The 25912-nt window shown below is 44.3% G+C and overlaps 1 protein-coding gene across 5 annotated transcripts in view; it reads right to left on the reverse strand.

The window, feature by feature from the left end:
- Positions 1-25912, reverse strand: part of KLHL1 (kelch like family member 1) — a 138958-nt gene that overhangs the window by 52843 nt on the left and 60203 nt on the right. For all 5 annotated transcript variants that reach the window (XM_081198384.1, XM_081198382.1, XM_081198385.1 and 2 more), the window contains exons 5-6: positions 20079-20291; positions 3091-3277 (exon numbers count right to left, since the gene is read on the reverse strand). In XM_081198384.1, coding sequence (XP_081054510.1) covers positions 3091-3277; positions 20079-20291 — 400 coding nt within the window. The remainder of the gene's footprint in view (positions 1-3090; positions 3278-20078; positions 20292-25912) is intronic.

Raw genomic sequence — 25912 nt, forward strand, 5'->3', positions numbered from 1 at the left:
TGAAGCCTGGAGAGCGAGGGGGGTCGGTGCGTACCGACCCCTCTCGCTCTCCAGGCTTCAGGAAGCTCTGCGCAACCCTCGGGAGACCGGCTCCGAGGGTTGCGCAGAGCTGCCTGCAATCCCGGGACCAGCGCAGCTCTGCCCGGCCACCGGGAGCCGGGGGAGAAGCTCCGCCCCGCTCCCGGTGGCCGTGCACAGCTGCCTGCGCTCCTGGGACCAGCGCAGCTCTGCCCGGCCACCGGGAACCGGGGGAGAAGCTCCGCCCCGCTCCCGGTGGCCGTGCAGAGCTGCCTGCGCTCCTGGGACCAGCGCAGCTCTGCCCGGCCACCGGGAGCCGGGGGAGAAGCTCCGCCCCGCTCCCGGTGGCCCTGCAGAGCTGCCTGCGCTCCTGGGACCAGCGCAGCTCTGCCCGGCCACCGGGAGCCGGGGGAGAAGCTCCGCCCCGCTCCCGGTGGCCCTGCAGAGCTGCCTGCGCTCCTGGGACCAGCGCAGCTCTGCCCGGCCACCGGGAGCCGGGGGAGAAGCTCCGCCCCGCTCCCGGTGGCCCTGCAGAGCTGCCTGCGCTCCTGGGACCAGCGCAGCTCTGCCCGGCCACCGGGAGCCGGGGGAGAAGCTCCGCCCCGCTCCCGGTGGCCCTGCAGAGCTGCCTGCGCTCCTGGGACCAGCGCAGCTCTGCCCGGCCACCGGGAGCCGGGGGAGAAGCTCCGCCCCGCTCCCGGTGGCCCTGCAGAGCTGCCTGCGCTCCTGGGACCAGCGCAGCTCTGCCCGGCCACCGGGAGCCGGGGGAGAAGCTCCGCCCCGCTCCCGGTGGCCCTGCAGAGCTGCCTGCGCTCCTGGGACCAGCGCAGCTCTGCCCGGCCACCGGGAGCCGGGGGAGAAGCTCCGCCCCGCTCCCGGTGGCCCTGCAGAGCTGCCTGCGCTCCTGGGACCAGCGCAGCTCTGCCCGGCCACCGGGAGCCGGGGGAGAAGCTCCGCCCCGCTCCCGGTGGCCCTGCAGAGCTGCCTGCGCTCCTGGGACCAGCGCAGCTCTGCGCCGCCATCCCGAGCGGTGCGCTAAGTCCCGCCCCGCTCGGGATGGCGGCACAGAGCTGCCTGCCGTCGCGGGACTGCAGGCAGGTCTACGCCGCCATCCCGAGCGGTGCACTAAGTCCCGCCCCGCTCGGGATGGCGGCACAGATCTGCCTGCCGTCGCGGGACCGCAGGCAGGTCTACGCCGCCATCCCGAGCGGTGCGCTAAGTCCCGCCCCGCTCGGGATGGCGGCAGAGATCTGCCTGCCGTCGCGGGACCGCAGGCAGGTCTACGCCGCCATCCCGAGCGGTGCGCTAAGGCCCGCCCCGCTCGGGATGGCGGCACAGATCTGCCTGCCGTCGCGGGACCGCAGGCAGGTCTACGCCGCCATCCCGAGCGGTGCGCTAAGTCCCGCCCCGCTCGGGATGGCGGCACAGATCTGCCTGCCGTCGCGGGACCGCAGGCAGGTCTACGCCGCCATCCCGAGCGGTGCGCTAAGTCCCGCCCCGCTCGGGATGGCGGCAGAGATCTGCCTGCCGTCGCGGGACCGCAGGCAGGTCTACGCCGCCATCCCGAGCGGTGCGCTAAGTCCCGCCCCGCTCGGGATGGCGGCAGAGATCTGCCTGCCGTCGCGGGACCGCAGGCAGGTCTACGCCGCCATCCCGAGCGGTGCGCTAAGTCCCGCCCCTCTCGGGATGGCGGCAGAGATCTGCCTGCCGTCGCGGGACCGCAGGCAGGTCTACGCCGCCATCACGAGCGGGGCGCTAAGTCCCACCCCGCTCGGGATGGCGGCACAGAGCTGCCTGCCATCGCGGGACTGGTGCACTTCTCCCCATCGCCAGCCCCACAAGCTCGGGGGACAGCGGGGAGGCAGAGCGTGCCTTCCCACTGTTCCCCGACCTGGTTCTTCCAGCCCCGCACCTGGGGGGGAAATAAATTTTTTTTTCTTTATTTCCCCCCCAAAAAACTAGGTGCGTCTTATGGGCCGGAGCGTCTTATGGGGCGCAAAATACGGTAATACGTCTGAGGTTCTGCTACTGCTTCCTGGCAACCTTAAGACCTTGACACATCTTACACTGTTGTCATCTCAACCATACTTATGTGGCTCTTTCAGTAGTACCTAATCGTGAGTAACTTTTGCAATCTGTCTTTTCTCTTCCTGAATGCCATCCTGATGAAGTTAACAGGAACAAAATTCTATTCCCTTTGTGCACACTTATGGATAAAGGAAAACTGATTAAAGATAAAGGTTGGGATGTGAAGGACCCTCCAGAGCATATTTGAGGGCTAAATGGGGAGAAGAGAAACCATTAGTCCCACTGAGCAAGCGGACAGACATCACTGGATGTTGCCCACATATGTCTTGACAATTAAGAAGGAATGCTTTTGCGTTTGAAGCCATAGACCTATGAGTATTTGTCCACCTTTACAAATACTAAGGGGGGGAAGTATATTTTTTTGTAACTCGTCCTATACCCACAGGACATCTAGTTTATGTGTTTATCAAAATCTCATTTGTTTGATAGTTTTAGATTTAATCGTAAGATTAAGGAATAGGATATTTGAAATTAATGTTTCAGTAAATCAGCTTTTATCTCTTCCCATTACTATAATGTCTGATTTTTTTATAGCTGAATTTCCTGCTTGGGTTATTTTAAAGTTTTCTTTTCCCTGAGTTCACCTCCAGACAATGATTCATTGAGAGCTGAGATAACCTAGGGCTTTGAATCCAGGATTTCTCTCTCCTCCCCACCTTTTCAATCACAGTGTGTCTGACATTATTACTTTTTTAAAAAAACATTTTTATTTTGCGACCCAGCTAACTCCCTTGGTGTTTCTTCTTCTAGAACAATGAAGCAGATTGAAACACCTGATGGAAGAGCAATCAGTATTCTGCCCTTCCTATTAAACTACTCAATTATTTATTGAGATTAAAAGAGATTTTACCATTTAGCCCACAATACAATTTACATTGTAGATTTTTTTCTGCATGAAGGATTCCAGACACTCCTAGGGAGAGATGGGGGATGGGGACTCTTCTGCCAACTGTCTTTATCAAATCAATAACTGTTAATTAGTACCTTTGTTGTTGTCCATTCCTCCAACTGCATACAGGGTCCCAACTGTGGATTTTCTTGGTTTAGTTCTTGGGCTTTGCATAAGAGTCCGTCTTTCTGGCAAGAGATGGTATTTCATGGCTTCCAGAATCAGCTTCTGACATTCCAGGTCATCTTTAAAAAGTGCGTGGTTTTCTAGGTCAGCTAAAATCTGTGAAATATATGAGTTGTGATTTAGTAATGACTTCCCATTCCTTATAGCCCAACTCCCGGAGAGTTCTGCTTGCACAAGCCTCAGTGACATGAATAGGACGCACTATGAGCTTCAAGGCTAAGCAGGGTTTGAATATGTATTTTCCTAGTCTATCTTCAACATGCTCTGTTCACTGAGTCACACAGATGCTGTATGGTGTATACGGTGAAAATAAAAGTTCAGACAATGAATTAAGGACTAAGCAGAGACTTCCAGGTATCAAATTCATGTGAGACATACTAACCTGGTTTACACATTGCGTGACCATGCAGCAACAGCCCCAGTCCCAGCCCCCAGGGATCACAAGAAAGGAATAAAGACTCTGACAACATTATATGGAATTAAAATTAGGCCACAACTTTATTAAACTTCCGAATGTAGGAAGACCTTGGCTTAGGCCTTGGGAGTGTATCCCTCCCAGCCCCACAGCCGGGGGGGAATTGAGGCTCATCAGGGTAAATAGGATACGGGGTGCTCTGCGAGACGTAAGTGTAGCAGGCAGCCCAGCTCATGTCCCAGCACGCAGGGTAGTTCACCGACGACCTTTCAGTGTATGGGCAGTGACACCCATATATATAACCCATTTAAGAGGGGACCCTGGAATCGCCACCGCAGAGGGGTGAGTCACCACTAAAGGATACTGTCAGGCTAAAGGATTCCACCCAAGGTCAAAGTTGTGACCAGAGAAGCGGACACGGAGCAATGGATCCAAACTACAAGAAAGAAGATTCCACCTAAACATTAGGAAGAACTTCCTGACAGTAAGAGCTGTTTGACAGTGGAATTTGCTGCCAAGGAGTGTGGTGGAGTCTCCTGCTTTGGAGGTCTTTAAGCAGAGGCTTGGCAACCATATGTCAGGAGTGCTCTGATGGTGTTTCCTGCTTGGCAGAGGGTTGGACTCGATGGCCCTTGTGGTCTCTTCCAAATCTATGATTCTATGATTCTATGAATTGCTATGGGGAAGACAAAACCTGCCAATGCAAGAAAATTTCTTCCCTGTCCTTCGACAGCAACCAGTCAAAGACCGTAGCAGCGCCCGCTAAAGAGGAAGAAAAAGTTAACCTGCAAACGAAACATTAAACAAATGGAGGGTAGGGAGGGTGAATCTCCAGAGCCAACTGCCTGGCTATTTCAGCTCCACCCCCTATTTTTAAATGGGGCTGGCCCCACCTCCCAGCAAGAAACTTGATTACTGAGGCTGGCCGTGAACCTCCAAAAATTAACACTGAGAGGCAAGCCAGCCCATTTGTCAGTAAGCTCCCTGGGAACTGTAGCACCACGCGCGATCCCACAAAGAGCATCCACAATGTAAAGTGTGATTGTCATTATCGTAAACCATGGTTTATGCTGTTCAGTTGCATTTATAATGAACTGAAAAAAGTGTTGAAAAACACATTTATTAAAAAAACCAGAAGCCTTTTTACTTGGTATAGTGGAAGATGAAATCCCAAAAAGGATGTTACTTTTTTTCTGTATGCCACAACAGCTGCGAGAATATTGGAAGAATTGGAAGAAACAAGATTTACCAACTACAAAAGAATGGCAGATGAAGATGATGGACTATATGGAACTTGCCGAACTGACCGGGAGACTCCGAGACCAGAGAGAAGAGATGGTGGAAGAAGATTGGAAGAAGTTTAAGGAATATTTGAAAAAATATGTTAATATTTAAATCTAAGAATAGCTTTGGAAGTGGATTTAGGCTGTAGGGTTAGAAGTAGAAGATAGTGTATTTTAAAATAGTATTATTTGCAAGTGATAAAATGTGAAGATTTTTATGGTTGAAGTAAAAAAATATGGTTAGAAATTATGATATATGTAAACTGCTAAAGATGAGGTAAAATGAAAATCAGATAGGGGGGACTTGGGGAAGCCCACCTAACAATATTTAGAAAAAATAAGGATAAGACAAGAATCTGTTTCTATTGTTTGTTTTCCTGTCTGGGTTGTTTATTTGTGTTATAAAATGAATATTTTTAAAAAAATAAATAAATAAATATGCTGTTCAGTTGCATTTGCCTCCGTCCCCACCACTGCCATGCTGGAAGGAAACAAACTATAGCACTATCTTCGGATTATGTGGAAACCAGCACTTGTAGTAGGTTTGGGGAAAGCAAACCATGGTTGACATGTAATATTAAACTAACACTTCGTCCTGGCAAGGCATAGGGAGAGAATGCACAGGCCACAGAGCAGTGCGCACCAGCACGCTTGTTATCTGTGGCAGATAACTCATGGTTTGTTTTAGACCACAGCTTACCATTATGTGCAAACGGGAACATTCTCTACTGGGTCACAATGCTACCAAATGATGCTTAAGAAACATGAGGTCAAATTAATTTAATTCTAATATATCAAGAAAGGCAACCTTGGAGCGAATGTCAATCCTTGTAGTAACTTTAAAAATAATAGCCACAATAACAGAAGCGTACACATTTTCTCAGAAAACAGTCAAAACTGATAACTTGGTTTACTATCTGCCTTAGATAAATTTAGAAAATATGGCTGATGCTAGAAAAATCTCCTACACAGGAAATTAACCTGTAATGTTGGTTCAATAAGTCAGCAAAGCAAATACTGGGCAAATACCGCCCCTGTACATTTCATCTTCCCAAAGTGTTGCAAATACCGCCCCTGTACATTTCATCTTCCCAAAGTGTTGCAAATACCGCCCCTGTACATTTCATCTTCCCAAAGTGTTGCATGGAATAACTAAAATTTAATTAGCTGCTGCCCTAGCTCTATCATAAACTTCCCTTCCATGCTATGTATCCCCAGGGGAGTTGAGTAAATAGCTTGTTCAGAAATAAGTAATACAAGAATGTATCTGCATCTATCTGACAATTTTTCAATCAACGGAAAGAACAGTATATTTCTCTCTCTCTCTCTCTCTCTCTCTCTCTCTCTCTCTCTCTCTCTCTCTCTCTCTAAGACACAACTTACACATCCTGACATCACAATGTAGTGTGTTTGACAGCATTCCCTGTCACCAGCAGCCAATTATGTGTCATAGGAAAGCATAGCAACAGAATTTCTGGAAGACATGGCTAAGGTGCCTTAGAGTTATAGTTGGAAGAGAAGAAACATGCAGCTCTCCATAAGTGCTAACAGCCACACATTTAATATAATGTGTTGTTTTACCCTTACCAAGTGTTTTGTACTAGAAAATGCAAGCAAAAGAGTGTACTTAGTGGTAGAATTACTTTAACAGAATTAGAGATTCTATTAAAGAAGAAGAAGAAGAATCGTTCTGTTTGGGCTTGGAAAAAATATTGAGAATAATCACATTGTGCAGACAGGAATTCCATAGATGCCTTCATCCATTCCCAATGTGGCACTATTGTAAACATTTCACCAAATCCTATGCTTGGTCATTAAAAGGGACGGAAGTCGTTGAAACAAAAGCATGAGAATCCAGTTTTAAAACCAAGAAACAAAATGCATCAATCTATTGCAACATGTTCACACTGAACATGCAATGAGAAAGCAGTTGATGCAGATGTTGAATGATTCAAGGACAATGAAATTCTTCGTTGCTGTGCATAACCAATGCAAGTCCATTTGTTTATCAACAGAGGAGGCATGACTAGTATAAGTTAATGGCAGGGAAATAGGGACAAAATGTTAAAAACAAAACACTCGAAGAAAGATAAGCAGAAGAGATGTTGAAAGATTATCTTTTCATGAGATTAACTGGTATTCAACACAATCCTATGTATGGGTTGTATTCAACTAAGTTTTACTAAGAGTCAATCTATTTAAATGAATATGAATAAATTGGGGCCATTAATTTCAATAGGTTCACTCAGAGTAAACCTAGTTGAATATCACAATTTGTTTAGCTTAAAACAAGATAGTGTGGATAGATTGTAAATTCATTAAATAGTAAAAAGTGAAGACAGATACACATTTAAAGTGCTTTTTAAAAATCCCGCTGAAGGGGGGGGGGGGAGAGATTGATGGAAAGGAAGCCTCACCCAACATGGCAAGCATTTCTCACCAAAAAAACTTTATTGGGGTTCAGAATTGTGTCTTCTGAAAATTTCTGAAGCAGTACCTCAATTTGCACCTATGAATACAGATAGAAAATCTGGGCTGCTTTTCAAAGTCTGGCCCTATATTTAGTTGGTAAATTATTTTAAAATCAAAATAGATTTTATTTTAGATAGGATTGAGGCATAGTATAATGCTCCACTTAAAATGTGTTTAAATCTGTTTCTTAAGATGTAGGTTTTACATACATGACAAATGAGGTTAATTTATCTGAAGTTTTATTCTCCATGTGATGGGCCTAATTGTTGAGTGTACCAACCTAGGTTTCATCTCTTAATGAGAATTTGGTTCGGCACTGGACAATGTCTTGTTTACAGGGCAATCCTAGATGTATCTGGTCAGAAATCTCAGGTGTCACATGATTATATTAACAATTTTTAGATTAACACCTTTTTAAATTTGTTAGAACTTGATATGAAAAGCTTCACTTTATACGTTGGGGTAGAAATCATTTAACCATTTTGATATTTTGTATCAGTAACACAGCTGGAAAAAATAGCCACTGTACTACATACAGTGGGTTACAACTTCAGATTTATTCAGATCAAGGCGCATTTTAAAGAAAATAGTATTTTTCGCTCTATTGGACGCACCGGACCACAGGACGCACCTAGTTTTTAGAGGGGGAAATCAAGGAAAAAAATATTATCCCTCCCCCCAGCCACAAAGAGCAACGGACAGGCTGTGCGCAGCCTGTCTGCTTCTCCCAGAGCTTCTTGGGGCTGCGGGGGAAGCCCGGGTTCCCCCACCAGCCCCAAAGAGCAAAGAAGCCAAGACAGCGCACGGGATCCATAGCCGCGCAACCTCTCCAGCCAGGAGCTAAACCTCTCCAGCGCGGCTAAAGAAGAAGACAAGGCAGTCCAGGGCAGGCACCCACTGCCCTGGCTTCCTCTTTAGCCTTGCACAGCATCTTTAGTCTTGTGCAACGGGATGGATTGCGCCCGCTGTCCACCGGGGCTGGACTAGATGACTCCTGGGGTTCCCTTCCAACCTTGCAATTCTATGACCTCGGAAGGTGTTTGGGGTCTCCACCACTGGAGGCTTTTAAGCAGCGGTTGGGGGACCATCTGCCTGGTGTTCTTTAGCTGTGATTCCTACATTGTGAGGGGGCTGGGCTAGATGACCCTCAGGTGGCCCTCCCAACTCTATACAGTCCTACAGTTCTGCAGCAGGAGATCCACAGCCACTTAGAATCATAGAATCATAGAATTGGAATAGACCACAAGGGCCATCGAGTCCAACCCCCTGCCAAGCAGGAAACACCATCAGAGCACTTCACACAATGCCCACTCCCAATTTTCATCTGAGAGACATGTGGCTTCAGTGTCTAGGTAGGTACCCCCCTACTTGCCACACTTCCCCCACCTCACTTAAGCTGAGGGAATTCCTGCCCAGAGAAGCTCCCAGGTGAGGCAAGGGTTAAGATCTACCTCTGGTAGATCTCTTGCGGCTGGAGAGGCACGCAAGGCTAAAGAGGAAGCCAGGGCAGTGAACGGGATGGATCGCGCTCGCTGCCCTGGCTTCCTCCCACCACCCCCCACCCCCGGAGAGGCGCGCAAGTCTAAAGGGGAAGCCAGGCAGCGAGCGCGATCCATCCCGTTCGCTGCCTGGCTTCCTCCCACCCCCCCCACCCCCGGAGAGGCGCGCAAGTCTAAAGGGGAAGCCAGGCAGCGAACGGGATGGATCGCGCTCGCTGCCCTGGCTTCCCCTTTAGACATGCGAAGCCTCCCACCCCCCCCCCACCCCCGGAGAGGCGCGCAAGTCTAAAGGGGAAGCCAGGCAGCGAGCGCGATCCATCCCGTTCGCTGCCTGGCTTCCTCCCACCCACCCCCCACCCCCGGAGAGGCGCGCAAGTCTAAAGGGGAAGCCAGGCAGCGAACGGGATGGATCGCGCTCGCTGCCCTGGCTTCCCCTTTAGACATGCGAAGCCTCCCACCCACCCCCCACCCCCGGAGAGGCGCGCAAGTCTAAAGGGGAAGCCAGGCAGCGAGCGCGATCCATCCCGTTCGCTGCCTGGCTTCCTCCCACCCACCCCCCACCCCCGGAGAGGCGCGCAAGTCTAAAGGGGAAGCCAGGCAGCGAACGGGATGGATCGCGCTCGCTGCCCTGGCTTCCCCTTTAGACATGCGAAGCCTCCCACCCCCCCCCCACCCCCGGAGAGGCGCGCAAGTCTAAAGGGGAAGCCAGGCAGCGAGCGCGATCCATCCCGTTCGCTGCCTGGCTTCCTCCCCACCCCCACCCCCGGAGAGGCGCGCAAGTCTAAAGGGGAAGCCAGGCAGCGAACGGGATGGATCGCGCTCGCTGCCCTGGCTCCTCTTTAGCCTTGCGAAGCCTCCCACCCCCACCACCCCCGCTGGAGAGGCGCGCAAGTCTAAAGAGGAAGCCAGGGCAGCGAACGGGATGCATCGCGCTCGCTGCCCTGGCTTCCTCTTTAGCCTTGCGAAGCCTCCCCCCGGCTGGAGAGGTTGTGCAAGGCTTTTCTAGAGGAGGGAGAAGGGACTGACTGGCGGCGTCAGTCCCTTCTCCCTCTTGGGGAAAAGCCCGCAAGAGCCGCGCGAAGCTTGTGTGGGGCTCTTGAGGGCTTTTCCTGCCTGCCTCCTCCCTGCATTCGCTCTATAGGACGCACAGACTTTTCCCCTTAGTTTTTAAGACGGGAAAAGTGCGTCCTATGGTGCGAAAAATACGGTAAGAATGAAGGTTTCTCAGAAATGTCAGTTCCTAACAATGGACTTCTAACTGACTAGAACTTTTAAACCATATTCTTGTTGAAACACTTTGCAGTCCACTGAGTCTACATTGCAGGAATTTGATAATCTCTTCTAACAGATATCTAACACAATATCTTCTAAACCTCTTTAGATAAGACAAGGTAGATTGATTATAAACCCATTGAGTTTGGTCAGTCATTTTCTTGATGCCTTTCAGTGAAAATTCTCTTGCAACCTGCCAATACTTTCCAGCCAGTGCAAAACACTTGCTCGACCTTTTCTCGCAGCACTTCAGTCTGATCGGCTAGCTGACTGGTTATATTCTTTTGAGGTTAATAGAGTATCTTATTATCTGGGGGGAAATCATTGCTTTTGTAAAAGCTCTGCAATGCATTCTAAGTAGTTATTTGTTATTCCAATCCATATCAACATTCTGACAAAAACCCGGCTTAGGCATGTTCACAAAAGTTAAGCCTTGCAGACATCTTCTGCTCTCGTCCTTTCTAATACAAAATGCTCAAAACTTACTACAAACAACTAAAAGTGTTTGATTTAATGCCAACAGTGCTCCCAGAGTACACATACACAAAAGAATGAAGTTGGATGAAAATACTGACTTTTTACACACTGTCATATTTTCACATTTCTAACTAAACTCCAACCACCCACCCTAAATTCTTCCAAAGCAGCAACTGACATTGACGCAATCACATTGAGCAAAAACCACTGAAACTCTTGAGAGAGACAGTGAGGCCGTGTATCCACAGCAATGACCAGAGGAGGAATGACTGCTGGAAGGAGACTAGAGAGAAGAAATACCAGGGTGCATCTGCACCAGCAAAACCAGGCGCCTTCACATGCCCCATCTGCAATAAAACATGTCTCTTGCATGTCGCTCTCTATAGTCGCAGCAGGCTCTGTAATTCTCCAATGACTTGACTTTACACCTGGTAGCACACTCTTCCATTGTCTCTTGAGATAGACTGATGCCAACAAACTCACACAAGAAGCAGTGCTGGCCACTGACTTGAATGGCGGATATCAATGGCCATTTACCAAGTTGTCTATGTTCTTCTACTTTCACTGTTGGAGGCCGTATTCTTCTGAATGCCAGTTACTGGGAATGACAGCTGAGGCGAGGCTTCCCATGGGCACCTGGTTGGCTATTGTGAGAACAGAATGCTGGACTGAATCCAGCACTGGCCTGATTCTGCAAGGCTTATGTTCTCATAAACAGTGCTGAGGTGTGTGGTTCTGTCCGCTTTCTCTTTCAGTGAGGCACTGGTGATGGCAGAGGCTCCTGGGAAAGACTCGTGGGATTTCTTTTTAGTTAAAAGAAAATATAATTATTGTGTTTCTAGTCAGTATATGTGTTTTTGGTTTATTTGTAATTTTTACTCAGGTCACCCTCAAATACCAGCTCATATCTTGATTCAATTGCAGAGTTAAATCAGGAGTTCTACTTGCACTGTGATCTAATCAATGTACCCATGCACTGGTGCACAAAAAAGGAGGAGGAGGAAGAGGAGGAGAAAACTGTGGCCCACACACAGTGTTCTGAAAATACTAGAAATTTAAAATAAATAAAAAACCAAGAGAATGATGGATTGCTAATGCCTTGGTGGCATCCAAGAACCAATTACTGCTCCTCAGCAAACTTCATTTTCTTACTTATTGCAGATGAGTTTTCATTTATTCACTGTTTATAATTCTTTTATTAAACAGGGTCAGTGTTGCTTGTAGCAGACGATGGAGATAATTGCTAAATTACTAATGTACAAACAGCAACTCGATTAAGAGCCAACGTACATCTTGTCTATTCCAAGTTTAGATTTTCCTTTTTAGGATTCTAAAATCAACTTCTGGAACAAAATTATTCAAATTATTACACTATTAACATAATATTTAAATAAGTAAGGATTCTTTAAATATGCTTTGCTCCTTTAGCAGTCTATATTATAATTCTTCATGATTTCAGCTACTTTAATTGATATGTTGCACTCTACAGCAACTTAAGCAAGGCATCCAAAATGAAGCAAGGGATAGTGCCCTAGGCATAAGAATATTGTTTTGTGATTAGATATCTTTCTGCTGCTGCATAACAAAATAAAATACATACTATATTTGGTATTAAAATGCTGTATCACTATATAAATAATATGAGAACACACAATCTGAGACTTGTTAACAAAGGCAATTTGAAATGTAATTTTACAAAGTGTTTTGTACTGAAAATTCTTGTGCTTCGTTGGCCACTGAAGTAAGTAGAGCTCATTTACTCCTAAATGTTGTGGAATCTGAGGGGGCAGTGGGGAGAAGAAGGGGGAAGGTCTGTTGCCCAAGCAGAAGTCCATGTGCTAACAATATGACTTTGCTGGATGCAACCCAGAAGGAGTAAATACTAAAAGCACAATTCACTGCATATCAATTCAGAAGCAAGCTCCACTGAGGTCCATTAGGCTTGCTCCCAGGTGCTCCCATTGAGTTGCATGGCCTATTGAATATATAGCATTTAAAATAAAACTTCCATTTTGTTTGCCCAAAAATATCACATTATTCTAACAGGAACGTTCGTCAGTGTATCCCCCCCTTCATCTTTTCAGGTCGTCTCATGAGATTCCATTCTAGAGAAGTTTAAGGATCCATATGAGGAAATCTTTGCACAATGACATAGAACGAATTAGAAATGCAAATTACCTTTGCTATCCCAATTGATCCAGTCTCACCTTAACCAATATTCTGATTTAGTTCGCTAGCCGTAAAATAAATCCAGTGTAATTATTCTCAATCCCTTCTTGAATCTATTTTAATTAAAAGCTGGCATTTTTCCATTGAAAGCTTTAAGTGGGTTTATGTGGCTAAGATTTTAAAATGTAACACTTTACATAAGTAATCTCAGTTTAAAGTAAAATTCTTTTAAAATGCAATAATAATTTATCTGGATTAGTTTTTGGGTTTTCATTTCCACTGACTATTTCACATTGTTTTTACCTTGAATGAAAATATATTATAAATTATTACAAAAGCCACGCTTGAAGGAAATCAGAGAGTAAAATAATTCTATTTTTCCACATACTAAAATAGTTACCTGAAGAATGAATTTCTGTATTGTCATGCCATATTACTATTTTGCATAAACACTAGAATATCTGTAAAAAAAAATGCCTGTATTGTGTGGTAGAGCTTAAATAAATATGCTGTATTATAACTGACTTTTCAATGACATGATGCCCACTTTTCTGTTACGTCTGAGGCTGTGGTCTTAAATATACTTACTAGGGAATAAGCCCTCAGAGCACAGTAGGACTTCCATGTAGTATGTGTAATATGTGGTTTTCCAAATGATGCAGTCAATGTGCTGAACAATGTCTGGAATTGGTAATGGACTGGATGGAAATTAATAAACTGACTCTCAGTCCAAAGAAGATGGAAGGATTGATGGAAGGTGGTTCATCTAACCATTGGTTCAAGCAGTTCTGGATGTGGTTGCATTCCTCATTCAAGGTCACTGGAAGTCCAGGTTTTATCAATGGTCCAGTAACCTTTTCATGAGCCAAGACTGCTTCACCAGCTGCATCTATTTTTGCATAGAGAAAGCTTGGCTACTTATCCATGCCCTACTAACCTCTAGCTTTGATTACTGCAATGTGCTTACATGCCTTTGAAGGCTAAACTTTTGCTAGTGTAAAATATAGTTGCTTTACTATTCACCAGGAACAGTTTGTGGGAATATATGTCTTGGATTCAGAAACATCTTCTTATCCATTTTGAATCTCAATTTAAAATGCTGGTGCTTACTTTTAAAGCCCCAGACTGCTTGGGTCTAGGGTATACGAAGGAAAACTTCCCTCCACACCAGCCTAACCATGAATAGAGATGGTAATAAATATGCTATAATTGAATGAATGAATGAATGGATGGATGGATGCAGTGCTATGAGGGGAAGGCTGCCCAGAGATTTTAAGAAAAATGTTATCAGTATATGGATGATACAGACCTCTTGAAACCCTTTCCATCCTCTTAAGCTGTGACTGTAGAAGTCCACAATCAATGTCCAATGAATGAAGGTCAATCCAGGTAAGATTGAGGTTCTCCTCATTGGTCAAATAGCTCTCTGGAGAATAGGAATTTGGCCTTTTCTAGATCGGGTTGCACTTCTCCTAAACATGTAGCTTGGCATGTTATTAGATCCGACTTTATGGATAGATGCTCAGGTATCCTCCCTAGTTTATAACACCTTTTATCATATCTGGCTGTTTCTTCAGCTTTGGCCTTTCTTGGAAAAATGAGACAAGGCCGCAATCATATATTATACTTTCAGATTATCTTCAGGCCCATGCCCTGTCATTAGCAAGGGAGGCCCTGCTTTTGGTTCTGCCAATGGGGGGGGCAGGTCTAGGGCAGTGCTTACAGTACTTTCTCATGTTTGGCATCACCTCCCTAGGGAAGGGCATTTGCCCCTTTTGCTGGCGACTTAGGTAAAGGGACCCCTGACTGTTAGGTCCAGTCGTAGATGACTCTGGGGTTGTGGGGCTCATCTTGCTTTACTGGCCGAGGGAGCCAGCGTACAGCTTCCAGGTCATGTGGCAAACCAGAGCAGCACACGGAAACAGCACTTACCTTCCCGCCAGAGCGGTACCTATTTATCTACTTGCACTTTCAAACTGCTAGGTTGGCAAGAGCAGAGACTGAGCAACAGGAGCTCACCCCATCGTGGGGATTCGAACCGCGACCTTCTGATCGGCAAGCCCTAGGCTCTGCGGTTTAACCCACAGTGCCACCCGCATCCCTCTGGCGACTGTTAGGCATCAGCTAAAGACAAATGTGTTCATCCAGACTTTTGGAAGTAAATATCCTGGGGACACAGCAGTTGAAATATGTTGTTTCAGTCTTAAGTTAGGTTCTGTTGAATGTAGGGAACATTTATTGGATTTAATGCAAGGTTTTTGAATTGACTGTATTTTAACGATACTCTATACTGCTCTGGATTCCCAACTGGGAGGAAATGCAGATCAGAAAGGAAATTATCAATACAGGCCCTGATAGAATCTATTGTTAAATTCAGGAGCAGCTGACACAGTGGGGATGTGGAGTGGAGCTGCCCTCCCAAAACTGGAGTCGCTGTGAGTTACTAGGATGGTTGGGAATAAGAGTTGTGAGGTCAGGGCTGTGCAGGCACACTGGCAGAGTCACTCAATGTGTTTTACATGGGGTTGCCTTTGAAAATGGTTCAGAATCTACTATTATTACAGCTGGGCTGCTAACTGCTATCCATAAAAGGAACACGCTTTGCCAATTCTTTATAGAACTATACAAGCTTCCAGTTTGCTTCAGAACGCAACTCAAAGTGTTGATTTTGATGTATGAATTCTGGAGCAACTTGGGACTGAGGTACCTAGAGGACCACGGAATCCTGCATGTTGCCCAGCTACTAAAATCATCTTTAAGAGACTCAAAATGCACCTCGTTTTTCCCGAGGTGAGCTGGATGGCAACAAGAGACAGAACCTTTTCAGTCATGGAGTCTCATCTCTCCTCTCCCTCTTCCATCTGTCAGACTCCTCTCTGATGATTTTCAGAAGACAATTAAAATGCTGCTGTTTTCTTACCCTGATACTAGCTGATGAACTGCATCTGCTGAGTGGTGTTACGTGTTTGAGTTTTATACTGTTTTTGTACTGATGTTTGTCCTATTGACATCACAGAAATTATTTATTTATCTGTGTTTGTTCAGAGTATTTTATTGTGTGTTGTTTTTCTGGAAAAAAACCACAAAGCAGCTTTCATAAAAATATTCAAACAATAAGTATCAACACCAAAAATTCTGCAATAAAACAACGAAGAAAAGTAATGAAGAAAAAACCCCTCACACCTTTTTTGAAGCTGGACTGCAACACATTAAAAAGTCTAGTTTAGAGAATAAAAAAAGTCTTTATCTTTCACTAAAGAAAAAGCAGAATCAGTGCCAAGCAAGCCTCCTGGGAGAAAATGTTCTAAAGATGGGGCGGCAGAAAAGGTCCTTTTTCAGGTATCTGTCACATCTCAGATGGCAAAGGGACTCACAGATGGTTGGCGAAAATTTAAAACATTGTTAATTATTGTACACATTTCTGTCAGCTAATTCCCCTTGTGATTTACAATAGTTGGAAATAATATTTGTTATATTTCCTTGTCCTTCTACATTTCTATACACGCTATACCCAAGCCCAACCTCTTTCAACTGTATTCAATAAAGTTGTGGTCTGTTTCAGCCCAAGCCAGTCTCGGGTGTCATTTAATCTGTTGAGGGTTCGGGACTGAGAGTTGCAATGCCTGGGCCCACAATACATATCACCAGAAAGGTTGAACACTTTAGTGCTTATTCACTAGTCTGCTAAACACAGGACAGGTTAGTGAAAAAATATACTTTTTACCCAAGCCACTGGACAGATCCATTTAGAGCAGGGGGCATTTTTCTTCTAAGGACAAATTTCCAGTAAGGGCAGGGTCAAGACCGTAGCATAAGGGTTGGGGGGGTTGGGGGCTTTAACCCTTTATCTCCTCCTGATCTGGCTCTGAGTATCCTGTGTATGCCATTTGCTTTGAAAAGAATATATCACTTCAATGGAAGATCTGCAAATTACAAGCCTGAACCATAGCAGTGGGTTCTAGGGCCCTGATCCAGATCAGGCTGCCCACACCAGCAATTTGAGTCAAGAAAAGCACTCTGCACTTAAAAGCACAGCTATGTACCTAGCGCTAACATGTAGTTTGCCCCAAACATTTAGTGGAGAGTATATTCAAGAAGACCCTGATGTTGGGAAAGATTGAGGGCACAAGAAGAAGGGGACAACAGAGGACGAGATGGTTGGACGGTGTTCTCGAAGCTACAAACATGAGTCTGACCAAGCTGCGGGAGGCAGTGGAAGACAGAAGTGCCTGGCGTGCTCTGGTCCATGGGGTCACGAAGAGTCGGACACGACTAAACGACTAAACAACAACAACATATTCAAGAAATGCTGCCAGGACTACTACAAGTGACACAATGCCTTCAGACAGCTGGGGAATGGGCTTCCACCTGAGGTTTAGATATATCCCACAGTATTGATGGCTCAGAAAAATTCCTCTAGCTGCACAGGTAGCTTATATATCCTTGTTAATTGCGTCCTCTCCCTGCTCCTCTTTCCATGGATAGAAATTACTTAGTGAAGAGGAACGATTGTGCATTCAGGTGTTGAATCCCCGTTGCACTCATTGTCTTCTACCTGCAATGGGGGTAATAGTTAGAAGGACCTTAAAGGCTGCTCCCAGTTTTACTGGAGCTAAAGCCATAATTAAACAGGCCCTATCTGGCTTTCTAGAATAATTTTGGCTTTGGAAAGAAAGAAAAAACAAGCAATGAAAAGAACTATGCACCCTGTATAAAAAAATGCCTTGTTCTGTGTCCAGTAAGCAAGGGACGCCTTTGTCCAGTGGCGCTGTGACCCATAGATTGCAGCAAAATACCCTGCCTGCTGCTGTCAATAAAGATTTGGCCTGATTTTTTCCCATCACCATTGCACAGTCTTATTATTTTGCTGTTATCATGGGTTACATTATGCGCCTGCCTGGGCAAATGACTTCACTGATACTGCAATTGTACTGCTGTCAGTAAACGGGACTGTCGGTAGAGAGAAAAGTTCTTATCAAAATATTATTCTGATGTACTGATACCCCAGAATTAACTAAAGAAATTAACTAGAATTAACTACAGTACTTAAGATTTGTTACTAATTCAGTTACATTAATTCGGTATTTTATATTTAAAGAGATGTGACTTCAAATTCCTTTTAAAAAAACCATAAACTTCTACACTAGTTCTTTTTTATTTTAAAAGCAGCATGTCAGTTATTCAAAATTTCCACTGATAAGGCCATGAAATGAATGGCCATTTGGGTCAAACTGTGTATATATAAGACAAAGAATTTTGATAGCTTTAGAATTAAACTGCCAGTACCTTTTTTTATCTCAATAGCATTTGTGACAGGTACAAAGAGTTCACATTAACTGCACTTAGTGGAAGAACAGTACATGAAATTCTGAAAAAGACTGACATTTCTGGTGGTTCAGGTTCTTCCCTGTCACTCAGTTATTGTGATGCCATCAGATGTCAAATGATTACAAATTTTACATGACTATGAAATTAGCTCAAAAGCTGTCAGATCCTCTTGGACTAGCAATGCAAAGTCAATTTAATTATGAAGCAAGATATTTTCAATACAGAATGCAAATCAACAGATGTGACAATGCAGAAATCCATATGAGCTAATGAAGGTGGAGAGAGAAGGGGTGGGGGAAGGAATTTTAGCTGATGGTGACGGGGCAGGCAATAAATCTTGGGGACGTGATGGAAAGCTTAGTAAAAATGCCAATCCAGTAGGCAGCAGCTGTGAATGAGGCAAATGCTATGCGAGGAATGGCTGCTGCTAGCATTGGTCCAACCAAAAAACTATGGCAGACTGTGGCACCATGGCCCACCTGAAAGTGAGAAACACTGGTTTAGAAAAGATGTAAATAAAGACATGAAAGAAGTGTGTAAAATATATAGAGACATCTTTCTTAAAATACTAGAACCAGAGGATATCCAAGTAAGGTAAATAAAAGGAAGTATTTATTCATGCAGCACATAGTTAAACTACCAACCCCATAGTTAATTGACTACTAGGGCTGCAAACAGATGGATTTTACAAAGCCGATTAGACAAATTCATGGAGAAGACAGCTATGTATGGCTAGTAGACATCAAAGTTAAGTAAAATGTTCGGCAATTGGGGCAGCATGCCTCAATACCCGTCCCTGGGGGCCTAATGTAAGAGAGGGGGTTTGTCCTTATGCCATGCTTTGGGGCTTCCCACAGGAATATGTCTGGTTATTCTGGGGAAACAGCATGCTAGATTAGATGGATCTTTGGTCAACCCTGTTGTCTTTGTCCAACTGAGTTTGGTCAAACTTAGCCAGCAAGAGTTTGACCAAACTGCGGGAGGCAGTGGAAGACAGGAGTGCCTGGCATGCTCTGGTCCAGGGGGTCACAAAGAGTCGGACACGACTAAACGACTAAACAACAAATTGGTCAACCCACATTATCAGCCTGTGCACAATGCTGTGGGACAATGCTGCTCTCCTACCTTCCAAACACAGCACACCACTGGTGCTTACTGAAGGGGAAATGTAAGGTGTGGGGAGCTTGGTGCAGGCAGAGGTAATCCATGCCTGTCTATCAACCTGAAACACTTTCTGCTTCCTTTAAAATTCCTCAAATATTTTGTCCTAGGAGAACATCCAAATTCTTACTAAAATTTCATTTTAGGCAAAATTAAGTGCCAACTTTATTAATAATGGCAGAGAGGGAGACAAGTCGTCTTATAGCAAAGATAATTTTCTTCTAATCTTTATACAGCTGATTCTCAATGAGCTGCATAATAAACTACTACCAACACATTCTTCAAATGACTTAAAGGCCACCACCACTACTTCTGTCATTAATACTCCAAATACAAGAGGGCCTGATGCAAATAATTAGTCAACTATAGCAGCTGCTCATATTCCCCACATCCTGTTTCCTCCTTACTGTGCCTCTTCATCCACAGGTGGGGGAAGAGAAATTGCAAGTTTTGAGGAGCGCCCTGGGTCTTGCCAAGTTCAGCGTGAGCTGGGGCGTTTCCAACTGCAGTGTTGCCACTCATCTCCCCACCCCATGGTGGAAGACAAGTGACAATAACAGAAATGGAAGGACTCAGCGGTGGTAGTGGGCAGGCAGTGGCACGTTCTTGCTTGACCTCAGGTGGCGAAACAGGACAGGCTACCCCTGGTCTACAGAAGAAAACTGGTAAGCCACTGGCCAAGGCTTTATAAATATGAAAAGACTAAAACATAACTTCAAATCGCTGAGCAAGATGCATGCTTCAAAACTCTTTATTTATGAAAGCAAAAAATATTATGCCTTTAAAAAATACAGCTTTTATTAAGAAGAAGAACAATTTACCTGTGGTGGAAGAAGTGGTAATCGGATGTAGGCAAGTAACATACTCAGGTCATTACATCTCCTTTGCATGTCATACTTAACCCACTTCATTAAGGCATTGAAAATGGTCTCTTCATCGGGAACATTCACATCATCACTTGCAAGAAGCTTATGGAGTTCCTCTGCTGGCAACAATAAAAATTCTTGATTTCTTATAACTTCCATTATGTTTTCCTACCAAGAAAAATGAACATTCCATAATTAACTCATAAAAAAGAGTATCAGTACAACAACCAAACTTATAACAACATTTTACCAATACCAAACAACAACCCTGAGAACCAACCAATTCAGGACAGATAATATGTAAAAATCTAACCTATAGTTGGTTTTTTTCATTCGGACACACAACCACTAGGGCTGTCATCTGTAGTCTAATGGGAATAAATGTCCACAAATTAATATGAATAGCAACAAATCAACTGGCCTACAAATCTAGTTGCCTAGAAGGCTCTTGCTTCCCTCCTAAAGGTCTAATTTTATCCAGTACTTTTTGGAGTGTTTGGGGAGGATGTGAGTTTTTTTGGTAGCACAACCCATTCCTTGCTAATTCCCATAGTGTTCCAGCACAGCGCTTTCACCATTTACTTAGGAGAGTGTGAACTGACCCTGAACCTTTTATTTATATGTTTGTTTCAACAAATACATTAATGTTAAGCAGCCTTCGTCTTCTCTCTGCTCAGGTCACATAATCTCTAAATGGAATTAGTAACACATCATAAATCCCATTCTTGGGCATATTATTTGCATTAGCGAATATTTTGACCTGCTTGATTTACTCTAAAGCTAAGTGCCAGGTTTATGTGGCTCAGGACATGAGAGATAGCCTGGGTCACAAAACCAGCTTCATTGCAGGCAGTAGGGATATACTTTGCAACACTCATGCCTAGTAGCAAATATAAACTATCCTGACCGTGGGATACATATCATTTTTATATTTGTACTGTGTTTACTAGATATCTTTATTGAGCAGAGGTGAAGCAGAGTGCAAAATAACCACTAGCTGGGCCCTCCCTTGAGCTCTATCAAATTCAAACGTTACCAAAGAAGTATGCCTCCTAACCAAGAAAAAACTTCACAATTTAATGCAAGATGACTGGATTTTAGCACACACCCAGCAAGATTCAAGATCTGAGGGAAAACCAACACAGAGCCATGTAATTTTAAAATATGAGAAATGGGGACAAGCGAGCACAAAACTCTGCCACATCTCTGCTGATCTCTCAAAGAAGAAACAAGGAGTAGGCAGTGTATCTATGTGTAAGTAAAGGTAAAGGTAAAGGTACCCCTGCCCGAACGGGCCAGTCTTGACAGACTCTGGGGTTCGTGCGCCCATCTCACATCTATAGGCCGGGGGCCAGCGCTGTCCGGAGACACTTCCGGGTCACGTGGCCAGCGTGACAAAGCTGCATCTGGCGAGCCAGCGCAGCACACGGAACGCCGTTTACCTTCCCGCTGGTAAGCGGTACCTATTTATCTACTTGCACCCGGGGGTGCTTTCGAACTGCTAGGTTGGCAGGCGCTGGGACCGAGCAGCGGGAGCGCACCCCGCCGCGGGGATTCGAACCGCCGACCTTTCGATCGGCAAGCCCTAGGCGCTGAGGCTTTAACCCACAGCGCCACCCGCGTCCCGTCTATGTGTAAGTATTAATATATAAATAGACAAATGAGAAAAGCCACTCTTTCCTGACATGAGATGCCTTTCCACAGGAATAAATTAATGTCCTCAATTTGCATCAATAATATGCAAATTAAGCAGCCCAGATTTGATACACTGGGAATATGGAAACCATCTTCAGGCAAAAACAATATGTGGCGTTTTGAGAATTTATAATGGAAATGTTTACAGGTGTTAAACTAATGGGTTTAAATTAATTTTGTATCAAACCATTATAATTTTCAAGAAATGTAATTACAGTTTTAAAAACAGAACAGAGATACTTAGTTAACAACTGGATGTAACTCCATCATAAAGATTTAATTTCATTTGATAGGTAGAAGACCAAAAACAAATCTTGAAATCTGTTCGAGTAATTGAATATTATTTCTTTAAGCAGAAACCACATCTTAACCTTCATTAACTCATAGATGTAAAAACCGCCCTTGAAATATATGTGCCATAAAAAGCTATTTATTTAGCAAATGAGATAGCTGTTTTTCTGGGACGAATGCAGGAACTGAAAAATCCTCTATAGTCAAAATGCAACTGTATTTTTCAAATCTTCATTGTTTTAAAATATTTTGAACTCTGGTTGCATGCTTTCTTTCTATACATTATGTATATTTTTCACAACACATCTCTACCCATTTGAACCATAAGCTGGGAATGATATTACATGTTACGTTAGATATAATTATTTTACATATAGTTCTTCCTAAGAATGCTGCTTCTTTACATTTTGAGAGCAGTGCAGTGTTTCTTATGTTTTTCCCAGAGAGGCACGTTGCATCTCAATGCCCGACAGTAAAAAGACAAGGTCACTATATGTGGGGGAAAGGAGGAAGGTTTTTCCCTTGTTGCAACAATGCACTTTACTTTCCAATGCAAGTGAATTTGGAATAATATTAAGTTGTATGATGCCACTGGGATAGATGCTCACCTGCATTCCACAGGGCTCTGATCATGTCCTCACAGACAGCAGGCAGAGACAATTTCTCAAACTAAACTGGGCTTTAGAAACAGTCCTCAATGTCCCTACCACCTCAGAACTCCCATCATCAGAAAGGATAATCAACATCTTCAGCCTAAAGAGGTACAACTACTATCCAAGAACTCCAGCTCTGAAGCCACATTCATGCTCCAACCACCTCTACATCCCATCATCAAAGACTCCTAAAGCAAGCAGGTTCCCTTTAAAGGTGGACACTTGTTTCTTTGTGGAGACAAAAGCAAAAGTGAATAGTCTGAAGGAAGCCAAATCTCCACTTAGTAGATTCAGTCAGAGTTTGTTAGCTGGAGGCACAGTGTTCAAGTTTAACTAGTCAGACTTCCAGACGAATGATGGTGCTAAGCGTTTCTTTGTTCTACTTATCTAAGACCTGACTTTCCACTTCATCTGCCCAGCAGACTTCTTCTTGGTGACCTCCCTTTCTGGAATTTGACCCTGGCCTGACTTGACTCTGCTCACAATACCCTTTATGGATTTGGCTCCCCTGGAACCAGCTCTCAGCTGTGTCTGACCTAGGTTTGGCCCATCCCTGAGAGGGTGCTGCTGGCTGAAACAAAGTATAGTCCTGGCAACCAGGGCTCTTGCTCTTACCTGTATAGCTGCACCTCTTCATCTGCATGGCTCACATATGGGGTATATTTCCTAGTTATGCAAACATATAACGCGATGTGGAGGACTCTGCAACTCCCCACCCTACAAGTCCTCATATACTCCAAATGACCTAGCTCTCCCCACACCATAATCATCTCCCTTCCAATTTTAAAGGTTGTTTGAATGGACTGTGTAGGTTTATTCATGAATATTGAATATGAATTTGGGACAGCTGCAGTGGGCTACAGAAATCTAGAATCAGAGAAAATTGCCTTCCTGCTTTCCACTAACAGAAGGCTTCACTGGATCAATGAGTCTTCCATCAGTGGAGGGACACGTCTGGATGCAACCCTTGTGGTATAACATTATCTATAACGCACTATATTATGTACTCTGAAAATGTTGGCACAGAATAGAATACCATTTCCTCTTGCTTTTCCCCAACAAGATAAATCCACAGATTGTATTGTCACTTTATCCCAAATTAAGTACTATTATAAACTTTTTAAGGAGAACATTATGATACAAGTCACCAGGAACCTGTCACATTAAGTTGTTTTACCCTGACAGAACACTTACAAACTGCTCATTGAACTGCTTGTTGAATGCTGAAAATTTGCCAATGTGCTCTCTGATCCCCACAGATAAATTTCAGACTAAAATGAGATTGGAAAGCATTTTTCATGTGGCATATTATATTGATTAAACTGACAGATATGCCTGTTTTATTGGTCTTTTGCAAACTGCATACTCTGAAGAAACGTACATTGTATCCTATTTTATCAGAAGTGTCAAATGATCTTGCACTGTCAACAATCGGAAACATGCAATTATTTTTCACATTAGCTTATTTCTGAATAAGGAAATGTCAATAGTTTTTGTGGAGTTCCTTGTGCTTCATATACTTGGCAACAGCCCCTAGATAATCTAGATAACAGGCATCATTTTATCACTGAAACTTGGTCTAGTTCAGCATAACAGTAAATCAGCAGTGGGAAACTTCCAGCTCTGGTGCCTTAAGATGGGCTCTCAGTTGTTCCTTGGCGAGGGGCAGGACTCACTGATGGCACCCATCATTTAAGAAACCTTTTACAAATGGCCCATAGGGCTGGGCTGAGGTCAGGATGCAAATCAAGTTCCCCACCGCTGTGATAGACCATGGTTTCCTGTGATGTGAATATGCTTCAGTGAGTCTCAGGCTTCCCGAATATATTCTCATTTGTGCATGAGAAGGTCAGAACTGTTTGTTCCTTATTTTAAACCAAACATATAAACTGTAAACTATGGTTTCAGAACAAGTAAGGATCTGAAACTCTGGCCTGATCCATCCTTTTTCTTACCATAGTTTAAACAAACCACAGTTTACCCAATTCAGATGTCACAGAGAACTATGTTTGTTTGTAGCTTGTTTTTGTTAACCAACTGAAAGCTTCTGAACATGCAAGTCCAAGACTCATCATGGTCCATCACGTAGCAGGAAACCATTATTTTTCATTATGGCTGAACTAGTCCATTACTATGAGTGCTCAGATACCTTGCCTTTTAAGGTCTATGGCAAGATCTAAGGAAGAACTGAGCATATATTTCCCACTTTTACAGATCACACCATCCATTTTTTTACATATATCAAAATTTAAAGTCAACTTGGGCATTCCTCTCTAGGCAAGCTATTTAAGGAATTTTGATAAAGGGTAAAAATAAAAAAATAAAAGGTTTCCATAAGGTTAATGAAATTTCTCAGTCATGGTTTCCATGTATCCCGAGGGTACCACTGGATTTTGATTACATCAATATCTAAAGAAGAATATTCGTTCAAAGGTGAAAAACCTGAGTGGATTTGATAGAAGCCAAAAAATGTTCTTGAAAAAACTGCAAGGTGCATTTTGCTTGTTCCCAAGTTTTGGGAGCAATTTTGCTTGCTCCCAAATCAAAGTTTGAAGTAAATTTGGAGGTTGCATCATAAGAAAAACATCAAGTTCCCCCAGACCTCATACATAACAGCACAACAATAACTGCTCCAGAATGAATTTAAACAGGAAACTTCCACTTCAGAGGGTAGAAAGTGGTCACTCTGAATACCTAATAATAATAATAATAATAATAATAATAATAATAATAATAATAATAATAATAATAATTTATACCCCGCCCATCTGACTGGGCTTCCCCAGCCACTCTGGGCGGCTTCCAAAAGAATATTAAAATACTATAATACATCAAACATTAAAAGCTTCCCGAAACAGGGCTGCCTTCAGATGTCTTCTAAAAGCCTGGTAGTTGTTGTTCTCTTTGAAATCTGGTGGGAGGGCGTTCCACAGGGCGGGCGCCACTACCGAGAAGGCCCTCTGCCTGGTTCCCTGTAACTTGGCTTCTCGCAGTGAGGGAACTGCCAGAAGGCCCTCAGTGCTGGACCTCAGTGTCCGGGTAGAACGATGGGGGTGGAGACGCTCCTTCAGATATACTGGACCAAGGCCGTTTAGGGCTTTAAAGGTCAGCACCAACACTTTGAATTGTGGTCTCTGCGGCCGCTCCCAG

This window comes from Podarcis bocagei (assembly GCF_964188305.1).
Source record: "Podarcis bocagei genome assembly, chromosome: 6".
Classification (NCBI taxonomy): Eukaryota; Metazoa; Chordata; class Lepidosauria; order Squamata; family Lacertidae; genus Podarcis; species Podarcis bocagei.